Source organism: Panthera leo, chromosome F3, assembly GCF_018350215.1.
Source record: "Panthera leo isolate Ple1 chromosome F3, P.leo_Ple1_pat1.1, whole genome shotgun sequence".
Classification (NCBI taxonomy): domain Eukaryota; kingdom Metazoa; phylum Chordata; class Mammalia; order Carnivora; family Felidae; genus Panthera; species Panthera leo.
Window position 1 is genome coordinate 18,237,331 of NC_056696.1, and position 14,150 is coordinate 18,251,480.

Below are 14,150 nucleotides of genomic sequence, written 5' to 3' on the forward strand. Positions count from 1 at the left end.
AATATCCATCCTTAATAATCAATGCTTTTCCTGAGGATAGAGCATACATTTTTTAATAACTTTTGAAGAGCTGAGAAAGTGTTAAGTGTCCTTTCCAAGTACTGCCTTTTCCCATTAGATATCCATTTAGCATGGGTGACCCAAGACTAGGTAAGTATGTATGATGTGATTCAGAACTGATAAAACAATGATAAGGGCACCCTACTATCTCAGCAGGGGTTACAATGGACTTAGTATCTGCTTCCAAAAAAAATATGGTGTCCCTTTAAATAGTTATCATCATTTAAGAACAGAAACAGTCATTTACATTCTTGAGTCAATTTATATTTTATTCCACTAGTTTTAAATAAGGGTCATGTCAACAGAAGGATCCACAGATACAGAACACACATAATCTCCTTACCTAACTACACTCTCTGAATAAAGTAGTGGTGATAAAAAATATGTAATCATATTCAGATTGTAATCATATTCATAAACAGAAATCAAGAATAAATAGTATTGTCCCAAATTTATCTTAGCTTTATAGCAGTACTTTCACAGAGGATGTAGGGTGTGGGAGATAGTGGAATAGTCCTGAATTACGAACACCAAAATGCCAAAGGACTGATTATAAAACAAGATCTCAATTGCACGGTATTTCCCTTTCAATCAAGAATTTCTATTAAAAAGACAATTTTCAGTATGTAAGTATATAATATGTAACAATCAAAAGAATGTTTTAGAAAATTGTTTATGGAAACAATTAATTAAAAATGATTACGTATTTACGTAACAAAATATTTTCAAGATGGCAAAGATACTGGCATTACATCCCATGTTTCCATGCACACCGTTTCTTGGTGAAAGAGCAATGTAAGGAAACTTTTGTGGGAGGCAAACTAATTTTAAAGGTACTCATTTTCTTTAAATGGACAAATCCTGAAGGTTCTCTTCTAAAGAATGAATTAAGAATTTAAAGATTTACTGCAAAAAAAAAAATGCAAGAAGTACTCCAAGTAGTAAAGTTACATAGTAGTAAAAAGTAAACATTAATATCCCCAACAAAACAATGGTATGCCAGTTATGGTAAAACCTTAGAATAGAATAATATGCAGTCACTGGAAATACTCTTTTCAAAATACATTTAGACCTGGGAAATGTTAATGATAAAGGCAAAAGGTAAAGAAGACATGAAGAAAAAATAAAGAGTACATGGTAATATATAAAATACTCAATTTTATTAAAAACAACAGTACCCATTAAAGGAAAACAACATGAAGATTAATTACATTAAAATGTTACTATTGGTTATTTCTGGAAAAAGTTGCAATAGACATTTTTTCCTATTTTTTGTTTTTTATAAATTCTCTAAAGTATATGTGCATTCATTTCTCTTTTTTTTTAATGTTTATTTTTGACAGAGAGACAGAGTGGGTGAGCATGCATGAGCAGGGGTGGGGCAGAGTGAAGGGGAGAGAGAGAATCCCAAGCAGGCTCCATGCTGTCAGCCCAGAGTCCAATATGAGGCTTGACCTCAAGAACTGTGAGATCATGACCTGAGCCAAAATCAAGAGTTGAGCACTTAACCGACTGAGTCACCCAGGCACCCCACATGTATTCATTTCTAATTGTTTCTTTGAGTAATGAACTACAATAATATATAGTAAAAATCCTAAGAGATACCATTCCAAGATGATATACTCCAGCAAAACGCTTGCCAAGGAAATTCACATTGACCCCCATACACTCTTAAAATTGCAAACATCTTTCTCAAAATGAACTCTAAATTAGTTAAAGATAATTATTTAGTTAATGAATTATTCTGACCATATCACTACTGCCTTTTAGGTATAACCACTCCTTTAAGGATTTAAAGATGTCAAAGGAAGGAAGGAAGGAAGGAAGGAAGGAAGGAAGGAAGGAAGGAAGGGAGGGAGGAAGGGAGGAAACAAAACTTATGTTAGTCCATATTAATGCCTGCCAAAAATTGTGAATAAATAGTATATTTCAGAAAGAAAGGTTGAAAATAGATCTGACATAGACTTGATTACCAAATGGGCTTTATTAATCTAGATAATGGCTATTTCCAAGAAAAATCAGCAAATTTTATTACATCTGCACACAGGACCAAATAAATTATGGGGTACTTTTCAAAGAAGTAGAGTCAGAAAATGAACTGAAATGACAGCCTACTAAGCTCCTTGATTCTCTATATTCAAAAGTATAAAGTTGGCTGCTACCTATGGAAATGCAGCAAACCACATTTATTTCAAAGACTGTATAATCATTCACATGTAATATACTTGGATGTGCAATCCTATATGGATACAGTACACTCAAATACACAGTTTCAGAATTTACAATTGCTTCTTCAAATAAGTGGATACTAAAGTTCTTTCATTACAGCAAGTTAAATATTCGATCGATCAAGTTCTCCTCATTTATATTTAAAAAATGACCGCTGAGGAAATTAAATTCCAAAGCCTAAACAAAGGCAAAATGATCTGTGTTATTCCTAATAGTTATTTCTCACAAATTCATATTTTTTAAATATCATGAAAATTAATACTGAATTAGGCAATGCAAGTCATAAGATTTAGACCTGGGAGGAAAAATCCCAGTAATTTGATAATAACAGAACATCTTTACGTAAGTAACTCTAAACTACTGAGGTTTTCTTAGTTAAAATGTCTGCAAGTGAATTAAAATAATAAACTAAAAACAAATATAAAATAAACAATTCTGCATTCTTCATTAGAATAAGATAATCATTACCATTTCTATTCTTGAGAGGACCTAAGCTGCAATTTAAAAATTCTCCTAAAAAAAAGTATTTTCACTAGAGTTCAAATGAAACATCTTAAAATTCCTTTGAAAATTAAATATACTTGAGACTTCTGCATTTTAGTAAAAATGCTAGAGTCACTACTTTTGCAAGACAAAACTAAGGAACAAAGGACAGAAGAATCGGTCAGCAACCCCAAAAGTGACTGAGTAAAAGTGCTTTTAGACACAGGGAAAATACAGCAAGGAAGACAAACAGACAAAGGACAAAGCATTGTCTCTCAGATTAAAAGAAACAACATTAGAAATATTCTGTCTTGGGGCACCTGGGTGGCTCAGTCACTTAAGCAGTCAGTCACTTAAGCACCTGACTTCGGCTCAGGTCATGATCTTGCGGTTCGTGAATTTGAGCCCTGCGTCGGGCTCTGTGCTGACACCTTAGCCAGCTTCAGATTCTGTGTCTCCCTCTCCCTCTGGCCCTCCCCCACTAATGCATGCACGGCTCTCTCTCTCTCAAAAATAAACATTAAAAACATAAAAAAAAAAAGAAGAAATATTCTGTCTTTAAACAAGACTAATTAAAAGTAAAAAGTGTAATCCTAAAGCAAAACTGACAGACCACACAGCAAACAAGAAGGGGGGGAAAGAAGCATGCTTGCTGTTAACTCCCATAGCACTGTGAAATAAAGGAGAAGGGATGTAATAAATACTACAATAAAATTCACCAGTATCTTAAAAAAGGGCGGTGTAGAAAATTCTTTCCAGATTATACAAAGGTTAGTAGAAATAAAAAGAATGGGCATTACATATGATCGTGGCTGACTCTTCAAAACAAGGCTTGGAATCACTGGTTCATTTTGATCCGGAAGTGGCCTATTTATATATATATATATATATATATATATATATATATATATATATATATATATATATATATATATATGAAATAAGAAAAAGCAAGGCTAAACAGAAATTTAATCTGCAGTAAACCATCTCAAATTTTTATAAGACTGAGATACTGGGGCACTTGGGTGGCTCAGTTAAGTGTATGACTTGGCTCAGGTCATGATCTTGCAGTTCGTGAGTTCCAGCCCCGCATCGGGCTCTGTGCTGACAGCTCAGAGCCTGGAGCCTGCTTCAGAATTTGTCTCTCCCTCTCTCTCTGCCCCTCCCCTGCTCGCACGCTGACTTTCTTTTTCTTTCTCTCTCTCAAAAATAAAAACATTAAAAAAAATTACAGAAAAAAAAATAAAATAAAAAGACTGAGATACTGTCCTAAAAGAATATATCTAATTTGTATTTATGCCTTTCCCTCTATCCTCATTGTTAATTTCAATCCCCTCTCTATTACTAAATTACTGCCATAAATAACAGAAAAGCATGTGCAATTTTTGTATGATCTTAATTGAAGAGTTTTAGGTCATTTTAGTTCATACAGTAAATTGATGTACTACTTGTACTTGTCCAAAACGTAAAAATACTTTCAAAGTTCAACTATTTTGTAGGTGTCCTTAAATTGATCTCTTTCTTTTGATCAAAATCAGGCAGAATGGAATTAAGGCACAGAAAGACAATGAAATATTTGGCCTTGTTAGAGACAGGTATTTCATATTTTAAAAAAGTAAGTAATCTAGATGAGATTAAACATGGTATTATTATTATTATTTTTTTTTAATTTTTTTTTCAACGTTTTTTTATTTTTATTTTTGGGACAGAGAGAGACAGAGCATGAACGGGGGAGGGGCAGAGAGAGAGGGAGACACAGAATCGGAAACAGGCTCCAGGCTCCGAGCCGTCAGCCCAGAGCCTGACGCGGGGCTCGAACTCACGGACCGCGAGATCATGACCTGGCTGAAGTCGGACGCTTAACCGACTGCGCCACCCAGGCGCCCCAAAACATGGTATTATTTTATTACACCCCAAAGCAGCTCTCTGTATTTCATTACCTCCAATTTCTTCCTTTTTTTTCTTAAAACCATTCTCCAATCAAGAGACTATACATAGCTACTCTTTCTTTCTTTCTTTCTTTTTCTTTCTTTCTTTCTTTCTTTCTTTCTTTCTTTCTTTCTTTCTTTCTTTCTTTCTATTTTTGAGAGAAAGAGAGAGAGAGAGAGAGAGAGAGTGCGTGCGAGCGCACAGCAGAGGAGGGGCAGGGGACAGAGGATCTGAAGCACACTCTGTGTGCACAGCAGAGAGCCCGATGTGGGGCTCAAACTCATGAACCATGAAATCATGATCTGAATCGAAGGCAGACACCTCACCAGCTGAGTCACCCAGGCATCCCAATAACTACTCTAAGTCTTTGTTGATTCCTCCTTGTTGCTTCAATCACTGAACACTAAAGTGCCCTCCAAAATACGGTATTCACACTACTTCTAATCTCGAATTACACTCCCTTGTGGAGATACACCCAATTTCTTGGCTTAAACGTCATATGCTGACAGCTACCAATTTCTGTCTCTGGCCCCACAATCTGCTGTGAACTCCAAACTTCGTATATTTACTTATATACCAAGTATATACCAGGTATATTTACCTTATATACTTATAAGGCAAATACATCTCACACTTAGCATTTCCACTTGGTATTTTTAGTAACTTAAACCCAGCAGTCTATTCTCCTCTAAGACACTTCCTCTGGTGGCCTTCTCCTCAATTACTGGCAACTCCACTCTTAAAGTTACTGGGGGGAAAAACAAAACTCAGTGTCATCCTACACTTTTCTCTTTCACTCTCCAAGTGCCATTTATTGGTTCCACATTCAAAATATGTACAGGATATGACTGCTTCTCATTAGTATACCACTATTTGACCTTACCTGGAATTGCCAACAGCCTTCCTGCCTCCATTCCTGACATCTCATAGTCTATTCTCTAGAATATAGCCAAACCAATTTTTAAAAACGTTAAGTCAGATTGTATCATTCCTTTGCTCAAAATCTTACAATGGCTCCCAACTCACAACCGGTAAAAGCCAAAGTCCAGGCTTTGGTAAACAGTGCTCTGTTGAAATGGTTCTTCTTCACCACTCTGAAATAGACTGCTCCCCAGCCAGCTCACTGCAGTGAGGCAATGCTTGCCTTCTTTCTGTTCCCTGAACAGTCATCACTTTCTCAACTTCCAGGCCTCTGAACTGTTTACTCCACCTGAAATACTCTTCCACATTTAAATGTGGATTACATCTTCATGTCCTAGTCTTTGCTCTACTTCAGCTACTCAGGCAATTCTGTCGCCACCGCTGAGAACTACAACTCCCTCTCCCAGGCCTCTCTGACCCAGCCTCCCACTTGGTTTTTCTCCAAGTCATTCGTCACCTTCTAATATAATAACTTATTTATTTTGTTTTTTGTCTCCTCCGGCACATAAAATTTTAAGTCTCCTAAGAGGGCCAGAATTTCTCTTACAGTCTTGTTCAAATTTATCTTCCCTATCTAGAACTGTGACTGCACATAATAAATATCTGTTGAATAAATAAACAAGAGTCTCTCACACTTTCTGCCTCATCTAAAATAAGGAAACAAAGTTATTTTTTGTGCCTAATCAAAGTGGCTATTCTATAAAAATCAAACTTAAATCTGGACTGATAACGAAGTGAGTTACAGAACTTTTCTGGTCTAGGTAGCACACTTTAAGAACTTACTTAAAGGAGATTTTTCAAAATGCCGGCCCACATGAGGACAAGTATGCAGAGATGGCGGGGCTGTGCAAGTACCTGCAGGAGCTCACCGGAAGGATCTTCATTCTGAGACGGTTCTAACCTCAAGTACCTTCCCATCACTTTCCTGTATTACTCAACCTGACTTCAGAGAGGCACATTTATAGGAGGGAAGATGGCGGGGTAGGAGGACGCTGGGCTCACCTCGTCCTGCTGATCACTTAGATTCCACCCACATCTGCCTAAATAGCCCAGAAAACTGCCAGAGACTAGCAGAACGGACTCTCTGGAGCCAAGCGTAGACAAGACGCCCACGGAAGAGGGTAGGAAGGGCACAGAGGCGGTGTGCGCTACACAGACTGGTGGGAGGGAGCCGGGGTGGTGGAGGGGCAGCCCGTCCGGCAAGACCGAACCCCCGAGTCTGACTTGCAAAAGCAAAGGGGCCGGATTGCATGAGTTCTGACAGCCAGCAGGTCTTAACATCTGGAACATTATAAGTCAACAGCTCTGCTCGGAGAGCAGGAGGGCGAGAGGACACCGGGAGGAAGAGGTGTTGAGCCCCAGAAGACAGAGCTCAGCTCTGCAGAGAACAAAGGCGGAGGCCAGCGCCATCTCCCTCACCCATCCCCCAGCCGAAACCCCAAAGGGAACCAGTTTCTGTCACGGAACTTACTTGTACCGCGCAAACACCCAACGCTGTGCTTCTGTGGATCCATCCCTCCGACGGGTCTGCCTCCCTCCTGGTGCCGCAGGGCCCCACCCAAAGCGGACCACCAAAAGCAAAGCAGCTGAGTCTGCCCCTCCCGCCCCTGTGCACCTTGCGGATCCACCCCGGCTAATACGCCAGATCCCATCGAAGCAGCACCACAAGCCTGGCAGGGTGCAAGTAGCCCAGACGGGGCCACACCACTCCACAGTGAGTCCTGCCCCTGGGAGAGGGGAAGATAAGGTACACACCAGTCTGACTGTGGCCCCAGAGGTGGGCTGGGGACAGACAGCAGGTCTGACTGTGGCCCCACCCACCAACACAAGTTACTCCAAACAGCACGGGGGAAGTGCCCCACAGTTCCGTGCCACCTCAGGAAGCACGCAAAATGATGAAACGGAAGAATTCTCCTCAAAAGAAACTCCAGGAAGTAGCGACAGCTAACGAATTGATCAAAAACGATTTAAGCAATATAACGGAACAAGAATTTAGAATAATAGTCATAAAATTAATCGCTGGGCTTGTAAAAAGTATAGAGGACAGCAGAGAATCTGTTGCTACAGAGATCAAGGGACTAAGAAATAGTCATGAGGAGCTTAAAAACGTTATAAATGAGGTGCAAAATAAAATGGAGGCGACCACAGCACGATTGAAGAGGCAGAGGAGAGAATAGGTAAATTAGAAGATAAAATTATAGAAAAAGAGGAAGCTGAGAAAAAGATAAAAAAATCCAGGAGTATGAGGGGAGAATTAGAGAACTAAGTGATGCAATCAAACGGAACAATATCTGTATAATAGGAATTCCAGAAGAGGAAGAGAGAGAGAGAGAGGGGCTGAAGGTGTACTTGAACAAATCATAGCTGAGAACTTCCCTGATTTGGGGAAGGAAAAAGGCACTGAAATCCAAGAGGCACAGAGAACTCCCTTCAGATGTAACTTGAATCGATCTTCTGCACGACATGTCTAGTGAAACTGGCAAAATACAAGGATAAAGAGAAAATTTTGAAAGCAGCTAGGGATAAACAGGCTCTAACCTACAAAGGGAGACCCATAAGACTAGTGGCAGACCTATCTACTGAAACTTGGCAGGCCAGAAAGGGATAGCAGGAAATCTTCAATGTGATAAACCGAAAAAATATGCAGCCGAGAATCCTTTATCCAGCAAGTCCGTCATTCAGAATAGAAGGAGAGATAAATGTCTTCCCAAACAAACAAAAACTGAAGGAATTCATCACCACTAAACCAGCCCCACAAGAACTTACTTAAAGCTTATCGTATAAACTACAATATGCATCCTCCTCAGTCTAGCATTAATTAGCTTTTTCTTTTTTTTACCTCCTTCCCTGACAAGGCAAAGACCTGAGAACACCCTAATTACATTTATCCTTCTGCCTTATGTTATTACTGTCAAATATTTAATTCTATGTGCTTATTAGCTTTAATAACAAAGCATCATTGCTTTATATAGTCAATACGCATTTAGATTTACTGAGTATTACCACTTCTCTTCCTTTTCACCATTTCTATTCCTTCACCTTTTTCCATTCCTTTCTGCATCTCTGACCTTTAACTTTGTCTTCTGCATCTTTTCCTTCTGCCTTAAAAAGATCCTTTCAGGTTTTATTTAGTGTAAGTCTACTGGTGGCAAATTCTTCATATTTATTTATCTAAAAGTGTCTTTATTTTACTTGTGTCTGGAGAGATTTTCACTGAATTGAGAAATTGAGATTGGCAGGTATTTATTTCCCTTTACACAGTGAAGACCTGGTTCCACTACCTCTGGTTTCTATTGCTTAATGAGAAGTTGGTTGTCAGTCTAATTGTTGGTTTTTTGAAAAGAGTACTTTGTCTTATTTCAATAATCTCCCTTTGCATTTTATTTTCAACAGTTTTATTATGACATGTCAAAGTGTGACTGTCCAACACCAGCAGGGGTCACAGGATGAGACACAATTAGCTGTAGTCTTGCACTCGGTTAGTTAGTTTCACAGAGGTGTACGGGACAGGAAATTCAGCATGCACAACATCCCTCACTCATCAGGAGGCCAAGCAACTATTCACATGCATAGCTACTTCCATCTCTCCCGAACAACACACACAGAGCTCGCACGGCTGCCAAGGACAGTGAAGGCGCGTGTGGTTCTGGACAGAGACTGCCCTGGTTTCCTGCCAGTCTCATATCGTTCACTTTGGATAGATGTAAGGCCAATATTGCGCCAACTCACGGTTAAGTCCAGGTGCAATACTACAGATGGGGTTTCACAGTAAGTTTAAGAGACTAACCTATAGCAATAACATTCAATGTTTGTCTTAACTCCGCACATTTCCATCAAGTTACTATGACAAGACAGACCCAAGGTCAGATTTTCAGGCAGGCCTAAGTCTCTTCATGGTCCAAGTATAATATTAAATCTTTACTCACATTGTAGATTTATTCTTTAGGGCACAAGAGCTTATTGAATCTCTGCCTTGATGTCTTTCATCAATTTTATGAAGGTCTCAATGATAATCCTTTCTAATATTTGTTTAATTGCATTACTTCTTTTCTCCCCTTTGAGGTTTCTTATTGAATATTTTAAACTTACTTCATCCTCCACCTCTTTTCTGTATTTTTTTTTAATATTTGTCTCTCCATGCTTCCTTCTGTATATTTTCTCCTAGCTTACCTATAAAAGTTCATTGATTCTCAACTCTGTCTTATATTCCCTATGATCCATCCACTGAGTTCTTAGTTTTGGTAATTATAATTTTTCACTTCTAGGATTTTCATTTTTAAAATAGTTTTTTTTAGTTTCCAGTTAAAATTTTCAATCTTGTCTTTTTCCTTGTCAGCATGGTTATTTTCAAGCTATGTCTGACAATTCCAATATCTGGAGCTGCTGTGATTTTGTTTCCATTGTCCACTGCTTATGCTGAACTTATTCATATCATCTTGCCTTTTCCTATGCATGTTTTTTACTGTGACCTAGTTAGTGTATCTGGGCTTTTGAAAAAAATAAAGTCCTTAGATGATCTTCTCTAGAAGATCCTCTTTCAAAGAGGATTTAATTTTAATTTAACTACCAATCCAGGATCACTTCAATTTAATTTCGGGACTGATATGATATGAAGTTGAGTTGCAATCACAGTGAGAGCTTATCTTCTAGTGGTTTACCCTAGACTATAGCCCTCTGAGGACCTGAACCACAGTGAGTTCACCCCCACAGTGGTGAATACTAGACTCCGATCCCTGTGCCCTTGTGAGGCTACTAGAAGTGCTCTCAGCCATTACAACAAGACTGGCAAAGGCTCCCAGAAGAAAAGCATACTCAAAAGCCAGGCTCACATTCCTAGGCCAGTAATTCTTTTCTATCTTGTTTACATGCCAATGCCTTCAAATAGGTTTCTGTTATTGTTTTTAAAATAAATATACTTGCTCCAACTTTTCTAGTTCTATTTGGGGGAAAGGTTAGTACAAATCACCTAGTGTGCCACTGCCAAGACTGGAAGTTGAGTCACACTAATTTTAAATACGATAGGAATGGAATATATCTAGTTAAAGTTAAACAGTACCTGAAACTTAGAATGTTTTTTAATTTTTTTCATGTTTATTTATTATTGAGAGACAGAGGGACACAGAGCATGAGCATGAAGGCACAGACACAGAATCCAAAGCAGGCTCCAGGCTGTGAGCAGTTTAGCACAGAGCCCGACGTGGGGCTTGAACTCACAAACCATGAGATCATGACCTGAGCCGAAGTCAAGACACTTAACCGACTGAGCCACCCAAGCGCCCCAAAACTCAGAATTCTTAAAGTACCCATCAAGTAAGAAATTTTTTGATCAAAAGTAAAACTAACCAAGGAAGCACCTAAAGAGCTATTTTTTAATAAGATGACATTAGTGAGTGCTTACTGCTTATAAAAACTAAGATAATAAAACAATTATTTCTTCACATAACTTATGAGAATGTTTATACTTTAAAACGTGACAAGTTTGAGAATAGTTTGTTAATAAGTGACAAGTTTGAGAAAACTGGGTTTTTTGCAATCTAGAAATGTAACTTTCTTATTAAGGAATTAAATGTGTTTAAACATTCTTATATAAGTATATTTTCTAGACAGGAATTTTGCTATGAAATAGTATTTAATTAGGTGTACATATAGGGTACTCTCCTTTACCTACAGCAAGTTTTTTTCCTGCTAATATTAGGTTCAGCTCAATGTTTACTGAGTATATACTTCAAATGATCGTTAAGGAAAATGAGACACAGTGTGTACCTAGAAATTTCCAGTCTTCTAGAAGAGATATAAAGAGATAATGTGGTAACACTAAAACAGAGGTATGTGCAAGATGCTATGGCTACACAGGAGAGACATTACATCAGTAGGACACTGTTCCATTGGTGACATATTTCAATTACTACCTAAAATGCCTGTTTCCTGTGATGATGCAATACTAAGCAAGGAAATGTGTTATCACATATCAATTTGTATTTTAAGCTAACAAAAATTCACATATGTATACATACAGTGTTACATGAGACATCAAGGTGAAAAAACTGATATGAAAACTTACCCCATCTGGCAATGCCCTCCAGCACACAGCACTAACAAATTCATTGGTATCATCTTCTTTTCGGTCTTTATCCAGAACACTTTTGACCGTATCAAACTTAAAAGTTAGCAAAGTCTTAGAAAGTCCTTTATAGTACAGGTAAAGAGAGTTGTTCTCGCTTCCTAAAAAAAAATTTTTAAGTAAATAGTTTTTTTAGAATGGGAGAACTCAGAATTCGGACATCACATTCATAAGGTGATTATTACTCAATGTTTAAGCTCAAAGACAAATCTTTCATGGTTGAATTTGGAAGATCAGAGCACAAAATTTCTTGGGAATCATGTGAGAAAAAGATTCATAGAGAAAAGCTACACTTTACTAATCTAAAGAAATAATAATTGTCAAATGATATATAACATTGGTAATTGTAAGGCTGAAATTACTGTAAAAACCCATTTATGATAGCAGAGGTCTAAAAAAGACCAGAGACTTATTATTATACCATGAATCTTAAATGATGTTTAGGAAGACTTCTAAGAGGAAAAAAGAAAGTTACAGCACTTACAAAGGCAGATTTTAACAACCTACAAAATTTATGTCCCATTCTCCAATAAAGATATTACTCTATTAGATAAGCAGTCTAGAAACCTATATTTTTGAGCAGGCTATCAAAGTAGAATAACTGCAAGAGATTTGTTCTGGAAGGGTTTAGATTATATACAACTTCACTAAATAAAAGTCAAGTCACTTGAAAGAATTCATGAAAGCTCATATATTTGGGCATTAGGTGCATGTAGCATCTTCACAAAACCTAAAGTGACTTCTTTTACTTCTGATTCCTATTTGTGTAAATTACAAAAGATAATAATAATAATAAATTACAAAAAACAAAAGCCCTAGAATAACAGATCAAGACGATCTAAAACTGCTTACTGAAGAGAGCACTCTATAGAGGAAAATGAATATCAAGCTTAAGACGGTATCTCTGAAATTAGGTCATTAGCAGAAATTAATATTTTCTTTTACATAATATCTACAGAAATTACTATGAAGAACAATTACAAAACATATTTAACGATTTCATGCTATTTCATGTGGACAGGGTTTGTGCTCAGTGAAGGAGGGAAGAACTAATGCTTCTTCCAGTACAATCTAAGAAGAATTCAATATGCTACTTTCTGAGCATACAGATCAATTCTTGACTTGGTACATAGCCTATATCTAGTGAATGCAATTTCAGTGACAAATGCCTGTTAAATAAAAAGTTCCAGGAAGGGGTGCCTGGGTGGCTCAGTCGGTTAAGCGTCCGACTTCAGCTCAGGTCATGATCTCACGGTCCGTGAGTTTGAGCCCCGCGTCGGGCTCTGTGCTGACAGCTCGGAGCCTGGAGCCTGCTTCCAATTCTGTGTCTCCCTCTCTCTCTGACCCTCCCCCATTCATGCTCTGTCTCTCTCTGTCTCAAAAATAAATAAACATTTAAAAAAAAATCTTTAAAAAAAAAAAAAAAAAAAAAAAAAGTTCCAGGAAAAGACAGTTTTACGTACCACAAGCTATATAGTCGCCATTGGAAGCGAGGCCTACGAAGTTTTTTTCATTGATGTGACCCTTGAAGGAACGTAGACAGTATGGTTTCCCTACATTCCACAGTTTTAGTTGGCTGTCTGTTGAGCTGAGGTAAACACAAAAAAATTAGAATGCATTTAAGATTTCATGGTCTGAAACTCATCATTACTAATTAGAGGCAATCCAGTTTGGTTGTTTAGAATGCAGATTTTGGAGCCAGATTTTCTGAGTTACAATGCTCAATATATACGATTAATTTGTTTTTGAACTTGGGAAAGTTACATAACCTCTTTGGCCTCAGTTTAGTTCATTAGTTATGTGAAATACAGTGATTCCTACATTATTGAATTAGATGAATTCTATCAGATGTGAAAAGTAAATTCATTTCAAAGGCTTTCAGCAGTCCCTGGGCATGTAGGAAGTGCTTACTAATAAATATCATCAATACCATCATACCACAATCATCAAATAACAAAGTTCCACTGGGAATTGTGCTTAATTTTAGGGATACAATCTGTGCCACTTGGTTTACTGCTGAACTGTATTGGTGCTGTATTGGTATCCTAAATTTAAACTACTTTGACAGTTAGTTGTACCTAAGGGGTGCAATAGTATGAATAACTGGGATAGTCTATATAAAGTAATTCATTTACTGAAATTATATACAAATGCAGTTATTTACCAAAAAATAATCGCATATAAAAATCACTGGTGGGGCACCTGGGTGGCTCAGTCGGTTAAGTGTCTGACTTTGGTCCAGGTCGTGATCTCATAGTTTGTGAGTTTGAGCCCCACATCGGGCTCTGTGACAGCTCAGAGCCTGGAGCCTACTTTGGATTCTGTGTCTCCCTTGCTCTCTGCTCCTCCCCACCTGCACTCTGTGTCTCTCAAAAATAAATAAACATTAAACAAATTAAAAAAAAAA

At 37.7% G+C, this 14,150-nt stretch overlaps 1 protein-coding gene across 7 annotated transcripts in view; it reads right to left on the reverse strand.

Annotated features, from left to right (window-relative positions):
- The window catches only part of COP1 (COP1 E3 ubiquitin ligase), a 261,318-nt gene that overhangs the window by 45,774 nt on the left and 201,394 nt on the right, over positions 1-14,150 (reverse strand). For all 7 annotated transcript variants that reach the window (XR_006199155.1, XM_042926464.1, XM_042926463.1 and 4 more), the window contains 2 exons: positions 13,207-13,331; positions 11,684-11,844 (listed from right to left, as the gene is read on the reverse strand). Coding sequence is in view for 6 of the 7 variants with exons in the window: in XM_042926464.1 (XP_042782398.1) it covers positions 11,684-11,844; positions 13,207-13,331 (286 nt within the window). In the remaining variant the exon portion in view is untranslated. The remainder of the gene's footprint in view (positions 1-11,683; positions 11,845-13,206; positions 13,332-14,150) is intronic.